The sequence below is a fragment of the Cherax quadricarinatus genome, chromosome 43 (genome assembly GCF_038502225.1).
Source record: "Cherax quadricarinatus isolate ZL_2023a chromosome 43, ASM3850222v1, whole genome shotgun sequence".
Classification (NCBI taxonomy): Eukaryota; Metazoa; Arthropoda; class Malacostraca; order Decapoda; family Parastacidae; genus Cherax; species Cherax quadricarinatus.
In genome coordinates, this window is record NC_091334.1 from 20,278,077 (window position 1) to 20,294,383 (window position 16,307).

At 37.9% G+C, this 16,307-nt stretch overlaps 1 protein-coding gene across 3 annotated transcripts in view; it reads left to right on the plus strand.

Moving 5' to 3' along the window:
• Positions 1 to 504: 504 nt before the first annotated feature.
• The window catches only part of LOC128705456 (uncharacterized), an 88,183-nt gene continuing 72,380 nt past the window's right edge, over positions 505 to 16,307 (plus strand). For 2 of the 3 annotated variants that reach the window (XM_070093649.1, XM_070093648.1), the window contains exons 1-6: positions 505 to 583; positions 2,877 to 2,975; positions 4,338 to 4,454; positions 13,961 to 14,089; positions 14,336 to 14,469; positions 14,875 to 15,011. In XM_070093649.1, the coding sequence (XP_069949750.1) occupies positions 2,928 to 2,975; positions 4,338 to 4,454; positions 13,961 to 14,089; positions 14,336 to 14,469; positions 14,875 to 15,011 (565 nt within the window). In that variant the 5' untranslated portion in view covers positions 505 to 583; positions 2,877 to 2,927. The remainder of the gene's footprint in view (positions 584 to 2,876; positions 2,976 to 4,337; positions 4,455 to 13,960; positions 14,090 to 14,335; positions 14,470 to 14,874; positions 15,012 to 16,307) is intronic. The other variant, XM_070093650.1, reaches the window with a different exon arrangement.

Below are 16,307 nucleotides of genomic sequence, written 5' to 3' on the forward strand. Positions count from 1 at the left end.
GTGTGACCGAAGTGTAAGTAGGAGTAGCAAGATATCCCTGTTATCTAGCGTGTTTATGAGACAGAAAAATAATATATATATATATATATATATATATATATATATATATATATATATATATATATATATATATATGTATCTATATATATGTATATATATATAGGGTTGCAATTTACTTAAGAAATCATATATGGTTATGAGGTGTATAAAGATGTGGGGATGTATATGCAAATAGCTCATTATATATATTAATTATTATAATTAGGTTCGTCAAATATTAAAAGACATTAATTTAGTTTACTATTAATTTATTACTGTATATTATGTGTAAATCACGGGCAACGAGAGTATGTAAAGATGTAGTTTAATAAAAAATAAATGATTATTGAACAAATAATAAGAAAAAATATACGATAAATTTAAACAAGCAAATTGAAATGCAATTCGTGAAAATAAACCGTAAATCAGTTAAATTAAAGATAATATAGAAGGTTAGGAAGGTCGGCCATATTTCCCGCCACTCAAGTGTGTCAGCACGCTACGTTTTCTACCTTGTTTCTCATCCTAATTTACCGTCTTGTAGGTAACTATAATGAACTACCTTGTGTTAGGATGTAGTAGACAACAGCAGGATGTAGGGGCGTCATTAACTCTCTCAAACATACACTGTAGACACAGATTTATACAGAAATACAGGACGTGCCAGTCATGTGGTTCTCCAGTGTCACTTGTGGCACAAATGTTTTCACGTTATTCTCACTCTGTTGGTCACTTTTGTTATATTTGTAATTAAACCAACTGTCTCCTTGATGCTGGTGTGTGGGGGCTCTTGATCCAAGGAACTGAACATTCTTTCCCCTTGGATCGAACCTGAGTGTCTCCCATACCCCAGGCGCTTCCCCTTGATCAGTATTACTTTTGTTAGGTAAAAGGACACAAGTGCAACTAATGTGACATTGTGGCAACGTTTCGCTCTCCAGGAGCTTTATCAAGCCGTTACAAGCAGTACATAAGTGTGGCTGTAAATGGTGGAAGTCGGGGACCGAAACGTCGTCGTAAGCTCCTCTCTCCTATGTGCGGGTTATTTGTGTGTAATACATAAGGAGCTCTGCGGCAGGCCCACTGGCCCATGCTAGGCAGGGCTTTTATTATAATCAAGGGGAAGTGAATGTGACCTGACCTAACTAGGTTAGGGCATTGGCTTAAGCCGGTAGGAGACTTGGACCTGCCTCACATGGGCCAGTAGGAGAATTGCAGTGTTCCTTCTTTCTTATGTTATAAGCGCTAAACCCGTAGGATTATGCAGCGCCTGTGGGGGAGGCATTCAGGCTTAATTCCCCTGAGGGGGGGGGTTCCTTGACGCTGGTGAGGGGCTCTTGATCTAGGGAATTGAATCTGTTCTCCAGTTCCCTGAATTAAGCCTGAATACCTTCCATCCTCTCCCCTACGTATAACCCTACGGGCTTAGCGCTCCCCCATGATTATAATAATAATCAGGCTTAATTCAGGTAACCGGAGCACAGATCCAATTCCCTAGATCAAGAGCCCCTCACCAGCATCAAGGAACCTTCCTTAAGAGGCTAGGTAGGTCTAACTCACCCACCAGCCCGTTAGTCATGTCCAAGCCACATCACTCAAGAAGGAAGGAGCACTGCATCAGACCCACTAACACAAGCCAGTCAGGTCCAACTTAAACACCCACCCACACCTACTCATGTATCTGTCTTCTCTATTTTTAAAATTACACAACGTTTTAGCATCACTGACGCTGCTCAGGAGTTTGTTGGGCATGTTTCCTTACAACTGCTGCCCCTGATCCCCTAGCAGTAAGTAGGTACCTGGGTGGTCGTAATCCTACACCTGTTGTCCCTGTTCACCTACCAGTAAGTAGATTCCTGGGTGTTAAGTCATCTTACACTTACTGCCTCTGAACACCTAGCAGTAAGTAGGTACCTGGGTGTTAAGTCATCTTACACCTACTGCCTCTGAACACCTAGCAGTAAGTAGGTACCTGGGTGTTAACCACCCCTGCTCTCCCCAATAGGTTTGATAATAGTCTTGATATTTGATTGTCTACTATCATGAGCAGTTATTCCAGGACCCATTAGATGCCTCTGTAATCTTTTGACTACCACTTACAGTGTTGGTATGGGGCACATACCAACAGCCATTAGGGCTGCTGCACTTCTCTTCTATTCTTGCATACTTATTGAGTTGGTTCAAGATGGCCTTGCCCTGTGTGGGCCAAAAGACTTGCTGCAGGTATCCTTTATTTTTATGATTAAACTTACACATTCCAGGAGGTAAACATACCACAAATCTAAAATGAGTGAATAGTGTAAAATTATGTTGCATAAATTTTTTTTCAGATTTGGGTTTATTTTGTGTTTTTTTTTAAATATTGTTCTAATCTAGTTAATATTGACATGCATAAAAAAACCATACCACGGGCGGGGATAGAACCCGTGATCAGAGAGTCTCGAAACTCTATCCCTGCCCGTGGTATGGTTTGTTTGCAATCGTGTCATTACGATTTCATGAGTCATTGACATGCATAAAAAAGAATGTCCATGCCCGAAAAATGGGTAAAGTGAAAAAACTGTGAATGATCAAATATATATACAGATATCCAATAAAAATGTTGTATAAAATTTTTTTACAAATTTAAAACTCCAGGAATTAGTAGGGATGACTGTACTGTATATGAAAGTCAGTTGCAATATTGACGTACTTAACACTGGAGGCCAGACTTGTGTTTCATCATGCTGTTTGAGATTTATAGTACACTGTAATTAAGAACCTGCATCTTCACTTGTTATTGATATGTATGTTGTGATTGATTTTTACATAACTAAGAATGTTTTTTTTTTTTTCAGAATTGAGCAGGAAGAATTCAGTTTAATGTATTGGTGGTAACAGGCTTCACAATGACAGGAACAGCACAGATGGCTAAGACTGCAGTGTCATCAAGCACAGTAAGTATTATATCAGCTCTCTGGTAACTCAGTACCCCATGAGAATGACACTTTAACCCCTCTACTGTCGGAAGCCTTGAAATTAAAGTGCTTATGTTATTGGTATTTGCAAAAAAAAAAAAAATGGTAGAGAATCTTTTTCTAAAGGTAATGACACCAAAAATATGAAATTTGATTGAAACTTACAGAATGCACAGGTGCAAAGTTCTGCAGTCTGGGTGTAATTTATGCATCAGCGATTTTGTCCAATTTAAGTCCTATTTGAAGCCAATTCCATTGCTCAGTTTGAGTGCATTCCTAGCTGTTATGCTAGTGTAGCTTTCATTTTATAACATGTTAAACTCAGAGCTAACCTATAAAGTACGTACATGGAAGTCAGTAATTTGACCAATTTTCCACAAAATTAAAGCACTCCAATTTAAAAAGAGCTCATAATAACACTGTAGACATTCCAGGTACTAAAACAACATTTCCTCTGTTCATTAATGATGTCCTCAGGCCTACTATATTATGCTTGCCCTCCATTTTGAATTCATCACACAAAAAATCAGTTACCTTATTTCTCCAATAATAAAATATAACAAGGAATGATTGGTCATAGTTTAGAGCAACCCAGTAATTGAATCAAATCTAATGAGAATGCATAAAACAGACAGGGAAGGTGTAGGGAGGCCTTACCCATCCTTATGAAAATCTTAAAAAAATTTAATATTTTTGCTGCTTTCAGCCCAGTTTCAAATTACTACTTCTGGCCCTGAAACTAACTAAAATCACCTCTATTTTGGTGGTATGTCTTCCATTCTATCAATTGATACCATGAAGCAGCCATTAAAACCATGAATACCATCCTAGAAAACCCTTCAGAATCACTATTTTAATCCAACACAAGGTCAAGAATTTTGCTTTTCCCATCATACACTACTTTGGAAGGATTTTTTTTATAAATTACACACTCACTGCAGAGATCTATTCTCTCATGTCTATACCAAAATTTACCGCTCACAGCTTTTCTGAGGGAGCTGAGCTCAAAACGAAGATCTACGTCAGCAACCCTGGCATCAATATTGTATATCAATGGATGAGACAGTGAAAGGGTTAAGAATTTTTTTATCTGAAGTTCTTGATAAAACTTGTATAGTTATTGAAAATAATTGTATTCATCAGGCACCTAAATACAGTGTTCAGTATTTTTGTATAGGTGTGTGAGAACTTGATTAGAACATACAACCAATTTGTCTTCATAGAAAAGTTAGATCAGTTAGCTATGCAGGAACCAAAAATCATGCACCTAAGCTCATTTAGTGGCTTGTTGTTTTTTAAGATTTTCTGCTCTCTTCATGTAGTATTTATTTTGCATTGCAGTGGGCCTCAATCTTCCCACCAGAGATGAAAACAAAGGAGCAGTCATTGTTCTTTGTGAAGAGATTGGTAGCAGTTGGGATCTCATCCATCACTTACCTCCGCACACTGTTTCCTGAGGTTTGTATTGCTTCCTCATTGTTATACAATATGTAGTATAATTAAAACTAGACTTGTCTTGCATGTTTGTAATGTAGAAATATACTAGTTCTGTTGCTCAAATGAAAAGATCAGGCTGTAAATTAAGTAAAATTTTAAGAATAAGAATTTGCTGTACATTACTTTAAGTAGTTTGTCATGTATCTATTATCCATAGCTCAAGTTACATATGCTAACCCTGCCATTGTCCCTGCTGCATGAGGCAAAATATGATCCTGGTGAGGAATATAGTATTACTATAATAGTACACTGTGTAAGGAGTACATATAGAAGACTGATCCAGCGACCTCACACATGAGGACCATTGTACTTAAAGGGTCAGTGAGTGTAGAAAAATATTTTGAATCTCATTTTGAGTAAGTGAAGTTACCAGTTTGATTCACCATGCTCCTTACACAATTTGTTATTTTCATGATATTGGGAAAATTCACATTTCAGTTTATATCATTAGTAAAATAGTATATGCATAAGTATGTATGAATATAGAGTAGCTACATTTACATCTTCACCTTATTTAAAGTAAGCCACAAGACAAAGATAGTAGAAATGCTTCTTTTACAATTACAGTAGTACTGTTCCAAGCTTGCATAGTATGTATTGTTATTGAATATGTTGTAAATGGACAAATGCTGAGCTAGTTATCAAAGAATGAGACAAAGATAGAACATGTTTAAAATATGCTGTTATCCGCACTTCTGATACTATTACACAACCAGGGTGTTTCACCATACTTAGCTGCTCATGTGCTGTTACACTATTGCATCATTTTACAACAATTCAGTTGAAATAATATTTCCCAAATGTACTTTAGCTAGCTAGAGTTATACTATTCTACAAAAATGGTGACCCAACAGAAGCCAGCAATTACTTACCAGTTTCTAATTTGCCATTGTTATAAGAAAATCATGGAAAAATAATTATGTAACAAATGCATTTTGGTTACAAAAGATACCCACTGCATGTATGTGCCATTTATGCCACCTTGTAGGTATTTACATATTCTGGTTCCTGTCATTGAATATGTTTTTCATTCTCTGTTTTCTCCTCAAGAGGTTTCTTGATGCTGGTGAGGGGGTTCTTGATCTAAGGAATTTGACCAGTGCTCTGGTTCTTTGAACTGAGTCTGAATATCTTTCATTCTCTTAGGAGCTTTATGACCTCTATGAGTTTAGCATTCTCCCCATAAATGTAATGTTCTTTGTTCTTTGATGCAAAGATTTATTTGTTCTTTAATGCAATGATTTTCTTGTTCTTTAATACAAAGACTTCTTTGTTGTTTTATATAAAGACTTTGTTTTTATTATAAAGATTTTCTTTGTTCTTTAATAAAGATTTCCTTTGTTTAATACAGATTTTCTTTGTTCTTTAATACAAATTTCCTTTGTTCTTTAATTTTGTACTAATATTTTTGTTCTTTAACCCTTTCACTGTCTCTCACATATATGTGTTATTGATGCCAGTGTCACTCATGTAGATCTCTGTTTTGATCTTGGCTCTCTCAAATAAGGTATTGGTAAATTTTTAACCAAGTATGAGAGAATGGGTGTGTGTGGTGCATGTGCATAGTATAAAAAAGTGCTGCCCCATGCAGTCAGTAATAGGAAAAGGAAACCTCTGATGTTGTGTTTTGTTTAATATAGCAACTCTGAGGTGTTTTCTAGGATGGTTTTTATGTTTTATTGGGTGTTTCTTGGTATCAATTGATAGGATGGAAGACATACTAGTGAAGTAAAGATGAGTTTGGTCGGTTTCAGACCTGAAGTAGCTTGAAAGAGGACTCCAAAAAACAGTGGAAATATATGATTTTTTGGTAATTTTACTGAGGATAGATAGGGGGCACCCCTGGCCCTCCTGGTCAATTTAATGAGTTTTTACTAGGTTTACTTCAATTATTGGGATGGCATAAACCATGACCAATCATTCTTGATTATTTTTATTATAAGAACATAAGAACATAAGAACGAAGGAACACTGCAGAAGGCCTACTGGCCCATGCGAGGCAGGTCCAAGTCTCCTACCGGCTTAAGCCAATGCATAAGAACATAAGAACATAAGAACATAAGAACGAAGGAACACTGCAGAAGGCCTACTGGCCCATGCGAGGCAGGTCCAAGTCTCCTACCGGCTTAAGCCAATGCACCCAACCTAGTCAGGTCAGGTCACCTTGACTTAAGGGAGGAACACGGCAACCGACCTGGTAGCACAAGCTATCAGGTCTAACTCACACCCACCCACATCCACTCATGTATTTATCCAACCTATTTTTAAAGCTACACAACGTTCTGGCCTCTATAACGGTACTTGGGAGTTTGTTCCACTCATCCACAACTCTATTACCAAACCAGTACTTTCCTATATCCTTCCTGAATCTGAATTTTTCCAACTTAAAACCATTGCTGCGAGTCCTGTCTAGGCTAGATATTTTCAGCACACTATTTACATCCCCTTTATTTATTCCTGTCTTCCATTTATACACCTCAATCATATCCCCCCTAATTCTACGTCTTTCTAGAGAGTGCAGTTTCAGGGCCCTTAGTCTATCCTCATAGGGAAGGTTTCTGATACATGGGATCAACTTTGTCATCCTCCTTTGTACATTTTCCAGAGAATTTATATCCATTCTGTAATACGGTGACCAAAACTGTGCAGCATAATCTAAATGAGGCCTAACCAAGGATGTATAGAGTTGAAGAACAACCTGAGGACTCCTATTATTTATGCTTCTTGCTATGAAGCCAAGGATTCTATTAGCTTTATTGCGAACACTTATGCACTGTTGTCTTGGTTTCAGATTACTGCTAACCAGAACTCCTAAATCTTTTTCGCAATCCGTAATATTAAGATCTACATTATTTAGTTTATATGTGGCATGGTTATTGTCCTGTCCAACATTTAGAACTTTGCATTTGTCTATATTAAACTGCATCTGCCACTTCTCCGACCACTGCATCAGTCTATTCAAATCTTCCTGGAGTGCTCGAATGTCCTCGTCAGAATGAATTCGACGGCCTATTTTGGTGTCATCGGCAAACTTGCCGATGTCGCTCTTTATGCCCTCATCTATGTCGTTTATGTAGATTGTGAACAGCAGGGGGCCCAACACTGACCCCTGTGGAACACCGCTCGTGACACTTCCCCACTCTGATTTCTCCCCATTTATGCAAACTCTCTGCTGCCTATTTGTCAACCATGCCTCTATCCAGGAAAAAATTTCTCCTCCTATTCCATGTGCTTTAATTTTCCTCAATAGTCTCTGATGTGGGACCCTGTCAAAAGCCTTACTGAAGTCCATATACACAATATCATATTCATTACCATGATCTACCTCCTCAAATACCTTAGTGAAAAAAGTTAATAAATTCGTAAGGCAGGAACGCCCCTTTGTAAAACCATGCTGAGATTCGTTGATTAATTTATGTTTTTCAAGGTGGCTACGAACTGCCTCGGCAATTATTGATTCCATAAATTTTCCCACTATGGAGGTTAGGCTTATTGGTCTATAGTTCGATGCTAAGGACCTGTCACCTGTTTTGAAAATAGGTATCACATTTGCCATTTTCCACTTATCTGGCACCATGCCAGTTTGTAGTGATATGTTGAAAAGATTAGCCAAAGGGGTGCTAAGCTCCTCTTTACATTCCTTTAGAACCCTTGCATACAGTTCATCAGGGCCTGGGGATTTGTTAGGTTTTAATTTATCTATTTGCCTAAGGACCATGTCACTTGTGACCCTAATAGTGCACAGTTTATTATCGTCCTGTTCTACATAATTTATCATTACTGGAATATCGCTGGTATCCTCCTGTGTAAAAACTGAGAGGAAGTATGTGTTAAAAATTCTACACATTTCCTTATCACTGTCAGTAAGCTGACCCGAGGAACTTTTGAGTGGGCCTATCTTGTCCCTGATCTTACTTCTGTATACCTGAAAGAATCCTTTTGGGTTAGTCTTCGATTCTCTTGCAACTTTAACCTCATAATCTCTTTTTGCTTTTCTAATTCCCTTTTTTATTTCTCTCTTTAACTGAATATATCGATTTCTCAATTGCCCCTCTCCTCTTTTGATTTGCCTATATATGCCTCTCTTTTGACCAATCAGATATTTTAATCTATTGTTCATCCATTTAGGATCATTTTTGTTTGATCTGATTTCCCTATTTGGAACATAATTTGACTGAGCAGCTAGAACTATGCCCTGGAAAGCATCATATCGGCAACCATCACCACCTACCTGACCCTTAGTCAGGTCATTCCAGTTCAGCCCACCTAAGTAATTTTTCAGTCCTATGAAATCAGCCAAGCGAAAGTCAGGGACGGAGACTTGATTGCCATTATTAGGGGAATTCCATGATATATTAAAACTGAGTGATTTGTGATCACTTTCCCCAAGCTCATCATTAACCTCAAGATTATTAATTAGTGTTTCCCTACTGGCAAGAACCAAGTCAAGGAGGTTATTTCCCCTAGTTGGCTCTGTCACAAACTGTTTTAAAAAACAATCCTGGATCGTATCAAGAAAGTCACCTGACTCTAAATTTCCTGTCAAATTGCTCCAGTCAATCTGTCTATAGTTGAAATCTCCCATTAGCACAACATTTTCGTATGTAGATGCCTTCCGAATTTCGTCCCATAGAAGTTTACTGCACTCCCTATCAAGATTTGGGGCCCTGTAAATCACACCCAAAATTAGTTTTTCTCGGCCCTCGAGAAGCTGTAACCAAACAGATTCAGTGGCTGACGCTTCTAATTTAATATCTTGTCTAACACAACAATTTAAATTGTCTCTGACATACATCGCTACTCCACCACCTTTCCTGTTGACCCTGTCAGTGTGGAATAATTTATAGCCTTGTATGTGACATTCAGAGGGCATCTCTCTATCTTTCAGATTGAGCCAGGTCTCTGTTATAGCAATAATATCTATGTTTCCTGCACTTGCAATTAATCTTAGCTCATCTATCTTATTTCTTACACTCCTGCTATTAGTATAGTAAACCTTAAGGGAGCTAGTCCCTTGCTGCCCTCTGCTGTCCCCCTTTGTCTGCTGACCTGATCTATTGTCTTTATTTATAACTTCATGCTGAATGCCTTTTATACATTTACTGTTTCCAACCCAAGTGTTGCAACCTGCTTGTTTCCCACACACACCCATACCTCTATCTTCCATCAGTTTAAAATCATAGGCATTTCACCAATGGCCTTCTCAATCGAGTCTGCAAGTGCTACCACCCCAGCCCCAGAGAGATGTACCCCATCCCTTGCATACATATCATGTTTGCCATAAAAGTTGTTCCAGTTGTCAATGAATGGGATTGCAAGTTCCTTGCAGTATCTGTCTAGCCAGCAATTTACACCAATTGCCCTAGACAACCATTCATTTCCTACTCCCCTTCTAGGCAAGATGCTACATATGATTGGGATCCCTCCCTTAGACTTAATGAAATCTATAGCTGACCTGTACTTATCTAGCAGCTCTTCTCTCCTACCCTTCCCAATATCATTTCCACCAGCACTGAGACAGATAATGGGCTTGTTCCCATTACCTGACATGATATTATCCAGCCTGTTGACAATGTCCCCAACACCAGCTCCAGGGAAGCACACTCTATCTCTCATCTTCTTATTCCTATTACAAAAAGCACGGTCCATATATCTTACCTGAGAGTCACCAACCACAAGAATGCGCTTACCTCCATTAGCAGGGGCAGTAGTACCCTTACCTTCACTGGCCACTGAAGTACATTCATCCTGAAGAACAGAGAAGCGATTTCCTACCTTCAGATCTTCACTCTTAACTTTCCTTACTCTGATGCGCCTTCCATTACTGTGAACCACTCGCCACTTGTAGCAGGTGCTGGACTGCACCTCACTGCTGGTAGCCGTTGCTACCTTCCCAACTACAGCCTCCTCACAGCGAGAGACAGACTGCACCTCACTTGAAGCCTCATTCCCCACAACTCCAGCCACCTCACACTCTCTCCCAGACCCATTGAGGTGGACCTTCAGCCTCCTAATCTCCTCCTGGAGAAGCAAGACCTCCTCCTTCAACTCTCCAACCTCAATTTTTAAAACACTGCAGAAGCAAGCCATGCTTTGTAACCGTCCACACTAATCCCCAAAGCAGCTCAGGGTCTGTGACCTCACGTGACGACTGACCACTGACAACTGACGACTGACCACTGACAACTGAGATATTGGGTAAAACTTTTATTTTTTTTGTGACAGTGGATTCAAAATAGAGGGCAAGTGTTATATAGGGGAGGCCTGGAGAAGTGATTAGTGAACAGAGGAAAGGTTGTCATAGTACCTGGAATGCTTAGAGTGATTATTTTAGACTACTTTTACATTGGGTGTTTATTTTGTGTAAAATTGACCTAATTACCAACTTATGTGCACATTTTAGGGTAGTTCTGATAGATAAATGGGCAGTTTCTTGTATTCAGTCAATAGATTGGAAGACATTAGTGAAATAGTTAGAAATTGGGTCTAATTAAGCATTGAAACTGGCTTACAAATAAAACTCCAAGTCGGCAAACTCGCTGATGCATAAATTTCTCCCTGACTGCCAAATTTGTGCTTGTGTAATTCTGTAAATTTCCATCAGATTTTGCATTTTTGGTATCATTACTTTTGTAAAAAAGATTCTCTACCATTTTAGAAAATAAAATTGTTTTTAAAACTTATGAAACTGTCAGCACTTGATTTTGGGGTAACAACAGTGAAAGCTTGTGGTTATAGGAGGGTGGGGGCAGGAGGTAAGAGGAGTGATTGGTGGAATGATGAAGTAAAGGGTGTGATAAAAGAGAAAAAGGTAGCTTATGAGAGGTTTTTACAAAGCAGAAGTGTTATAAGAAGAGCAGAGTATATGGAGAGTAAAAGAAAGGTAAAGAGAGTGGTGAGAGAGTGCAAAAGGAGAGCAGATGATAGTGGGAGAGGCACTGTCAAGAAATTTTAATGAAAATAAGAAAAAATTTTGGAGTGAGTTAAACAAGTTAAGAAAGCCTAGGGAAAATATGGATTTGTCAGTTAAAAACAGAGTAGGGGAGTTAGTAGATGGGGAGATGGAGGTATTAGGTAGATGGCGAGAATATTTTGAGGAACTTTTAAATGTTAAGGAAGAAAGGGAGGCAGTAATTTCATGCACTGGTCAGGGAGGTATACCATCTTTTAGGAGTGAAGAAGAGCAGAATGTAAGTGTGGGGGAGGTACGTGAGGCATTACGTAGAATGAAAGGGGGTAAAGCAGCTGGAACTGATGGGATCATGACAGAAATGTTAAAAGCAGGGGGGGATATAGTGTTGGAGTGGTTGGTACTTTTGTTTAATAAATGTATGAAAGAGGGGAAGGTACCTAGGGATTGGCAGAGAGCATGTATAATCCCTTTATATAAAGGGAAAGGGGACAAAAGAGATTGTAAAAATTATAGAGGAATAAGTTTACTGAGTATACCAGGAAAAGTATACGGTAGGGTTATAATTGAAAGAATTAAGAGGTAAGACAGAATGTAGGATTGGGGATGAGCAAGGAGGTTTTAGAGTGGGTAGGGGATGTGTAGATCAAGTGTTTACATTGAAGCATATATGTGAACAGTATTTAGATAAAGGTAGGGAAGTTTTTATTGCATTTATGGATTTAGAAAAGGCATATGATAGAGTGGATAGAGGAGCAATGTGGCAGATGTTGCAAGTATATGGAATAGGTGGTAAGTTACTAAATGCTGTTAAGAGTTTTTATGAGGATAGTGAGGCTCAGGTTAGGGTGTGTAGAAGAGAGGGAGAATACTTCCCGGTAAAAGTAGGTCTTAGACAGGGATGTGTAATGTCACCATGGTTGTTTAATATATTTATAGATGGGGTTGTAAAAGAAGTAAATGCTAGGGTGTTCGGGAGAGGGGTGGGATTAAATTATGGGGAATCAAATTCAAAATGGGAATTGACACAGTTATTTTTTGCTGATGATACTGTGCTTATGGGAGATTCTAAAGAAAAATTGCAAAGGTTAGTGGATGAGTTTGGGAATGTGTGTAAAGGTAGAAAGTTGAAAATGAACATAGAAAAGAGTAAGGTGATGAGGGTATCAAATGATTTAGATAAAGAAAAATTGGATATCAAATTGGGGAGGAGGAGTATGGAAGAAGTGAATGTTTTCAGATACTTGGGAGTTGACGTGTCGGCGGATGGATTTATGAAGGATGAGGTTAATCATAGAATCGATGAGGGAAAAAAGGTGAGTATATGTGGAGTCAAAAAAAGGCTATCTATGGAGGCAAAGAAGGGAATGTATGAAAGTATAGTGGTACCAACACTCTTATATGGATGTGAAGCTTGGGTGGTAAATGCAGCAGCGAGGAGACGGTTGGAGGCAGTGGAGATGTCCTGTCTAAGGGCAATGTGTGGTGTAAATATTATGCAGAAAATTCGGAGTGTGGAAATTAGGAGAAGGTGTGGAGTTAATAAAAGTATTAGTCAGAGGGCAGAAGAGGGGTTGTTGAGGTGGTTTGGTCATTTAGAGAGAATGGATCAAAGTAGAATGACATGGAAAGCATATAAATCTATAGGGGAAGGAAGGCGAGATAGGGGTCGTCCTCGAAAGGGTTGGAGAGAGGGGGTAAAAGAGGTTTTGTGGGCAAGGGGCTTGGACTTCCAGCAAGCGTGCGTGAGCGTGTTAGATAGGAGTGAATGGAGACGAATGGTACTTGGGGCCTGACGATCTGTTGGAGTGTGAGCAGGGTAATATTTAGTGAAGGGATTCAGGGAAACCGGTTATTTTCATATAGTCGGACTTGAGTCCTGGAAATGGGAAGTACAATGCCTGCACTTTAAAGGAGGGGTTCGGGATATTGGCAGTTTGGAGGGATATGTTGTGTATCTTTATACGTATATGCTTCTAAACTGTTGTATTCTGAGCACCTCTGCAAAAACAGTGATAATGTGTGAGTGTGGTGAAAGTGTTGAATGATGACGAAAGTATTTTCTTTTTGGGGATTTTCTTTCTTTTTTGGGTCACCCTGCCTCGGTGGGAGACGGCCGACTTTTTGAAAAAACAAAAAAAAACAAAAAAAAAAAAAAACAGTGAAAAGGTTAATACAAATATTTTCTGTTCTTTAATACAAAAGATTTTATTTGCTATTTAATACCTCACCAAATAGGTTTTATTTTTCTTTAATACATACTACATAATAAAGATTTTATTTGTTCTTTAGTGCTACATAAAAATTTTATTTGTTCTTTAATAAAAATGTTTCTTTGTTTTGCAATAGCAGTGCACAGATTAAATTTGACTGTAATACAAAAATTTTCTTTATTTAATACAAAATTTTTTTCTGTTGTATGTGGCCCCAGACATTCCTCTAATAGCCGGTACAGTAATAACCATATAAGAAAAATACATTAATGATATGTGCTTGCAAGATAAGGAATATATAATAAAGGATGATACTCAATTGCAAATGTACTGTTCATTTATAGGTCTCCTACAGAAGCTGCAACCTTGATGGGCTACAACTCAAGATGCTCATGGAAAACACTGCATGTCATAAATCAAACATGGTTGTTTCCTGGATCAAAGGGTGTTTTGAAGCTATTGAGAAGCAATATGTAAGATTTTTTAATGTACTGTATTAGCATAGTTTATCTACTTTGTCAAGCAATACACTGCTACATACATTTCGTACTATGACAATAAGGGAGTAAAATAATTATCCTGTATACATTGTATGAGACAGTGAAAGTAAGTATGATATTGCAAAAGCTTTAAAGCTTATGTAAAGAAAAATGCTGTTGATTGTTAGAGAATTCAGTGAATTTGTGTTTCTACCAGCTAGAACCTTTGTTTAATTACAGTTACGACAGTTAACATTTGTGATCTACGTTGATCCAGACAAGCCAGATGTACCATTAGAAACTTACACATATAAATTTTGCTACAGTGATGAAGAGGGACCTGTCATTAGTGAAATGGAAACCAATTTCAGTGTGTAAGTCACATATGCATTTCCTGTTTCTATCTTCCATGAGTTTCTTCCCTCTGTTACTTTCTCTTCTCCTTTAAATCACATCTCTCACTCCTACATGAGAAGCATAGATAATAATGGAAACATTGATAATAAATATTCATAAAAACTGTCTTTATGTGCCCTTTTATCTTTTCTTCAACTTGCATTTCACTCTCATCTTTATTATTATAACTATCAATATGAATTTGTTATTATATTTTAATTATACGTAGTTTGAACCATATTGCAGTAATAACTTTTAGCCTGACTGTTTTGCAGTAGTTAATACCTCTTGTATTACATTCAGAATATACATGTATGTTTATTTATGTGTAATGTAAAGTACATAATTCACAAAAAATTACTGTTATGCGAAATATTTTTTAGAATTAAGAAGGAGAAGAAATTGGATGTGAAAAGGTCAACAGAGAAGATGCTTCGAAGTATTTTGTTGTTAACACAGACGCTGCAGCCTCTACCTCGAAAAATCCACCTTGCAATGAAGCTTGGATATTATGATAATGGTAAATTATGGCAACTTTTGTGCTTTGTCACTTTTGAGTGTGTGTGTGTGTGCGTGTAGGATCTCATGGGGTGTAGCTTTGAAGGAGGTTCATTTGCCACAAATTTTTAATAAGAGCGTGTCACTGATAAAACCAAAAACTTAAATAATTTTATTATTTACAATGGTTTCCTAGTAAGTTAACATTATTTGTGGAAAAAACAATGCTCTTTGTTATGCTTATTTCCTATTGATAATTGTTATCTGCAGGAAAATGTTAATTAGCGATTGTTTTGCAAATTTCAAATGTCCCTTCATGTTGCCCCTTGACTGAATAAAATTGGCTTGGTGTCCACTGCTACTGTTGCATCCTGGCCCTGCTGCATTAATATTTTAATTATTTTTGTCTGTGTAGTAACATAATGGCAATCATTACTGTGTTTGTTAGAGGAGTGAAAATGGTCGGCAGCAGTAGCAGCAATGGAGCTCCTCAATTTTTTCAGTCCCCTGTTCTAATACAAGCTTTCTGTAATGGCATAACATGAAGTTCTACTGCACTAACGTACATGGAAACACAAGATGATGTAGACTGAGTGTAGATATCTATGAATTTGTCAAAGTCGTCAACTAGAAAGAGGACTGCCCAGCATTACGCAGCATCAGCCCTGCTGAATGATGAACAAGAAGCTACCGAAGCTCCAAGCACAACAAGACCTGGTCTAATTACATCACTCTCTAAACCTAATAGTAATAATAACCCGTTAGCCAGCCTTGAGTCCTGGAAATGGGAAGTACAATGCCTGCACTTTAAAGAAAGGATTTGGGATATTGGCAGTTTGGAGGGATGTCTCAGCTGTTGTATCAATGCCTCTGTAAAGACAATGATTATGTATGAGTGATGGTGAAAGTGTTGAATGATGATGAAAGTTTTTTTTTTCTTTTTGGGTTTTTCTTTCTTTTTGGGTCACCCTCCCTTGGTGGGAAACAGCCGACGTACTTAAAAAAAAAAATAATAATAATAGTAATACTTTATTTCAGCATGATACATTGTTTGTACAAAGGTGAATGACATTTAAGTGTGCATGCAGAAAGCCGATCAATATGCAGAGCATTTCGGGCAAACTTAAGACTAACTTAAGATTAATAAGGTAGTGACAATTTGAGTAATTTTATACATTTAATCTCTAAGAGAACAAATATTCAAATAGATTTGACAGTTAAAAATAGTAGTAGTAGGTTGGTAGACAGCAACCACCCAGGGAAGTACTACCGTCCTGCCAGATGACTGTGAAACAGAAACTTGTAACTGTTTTGCATG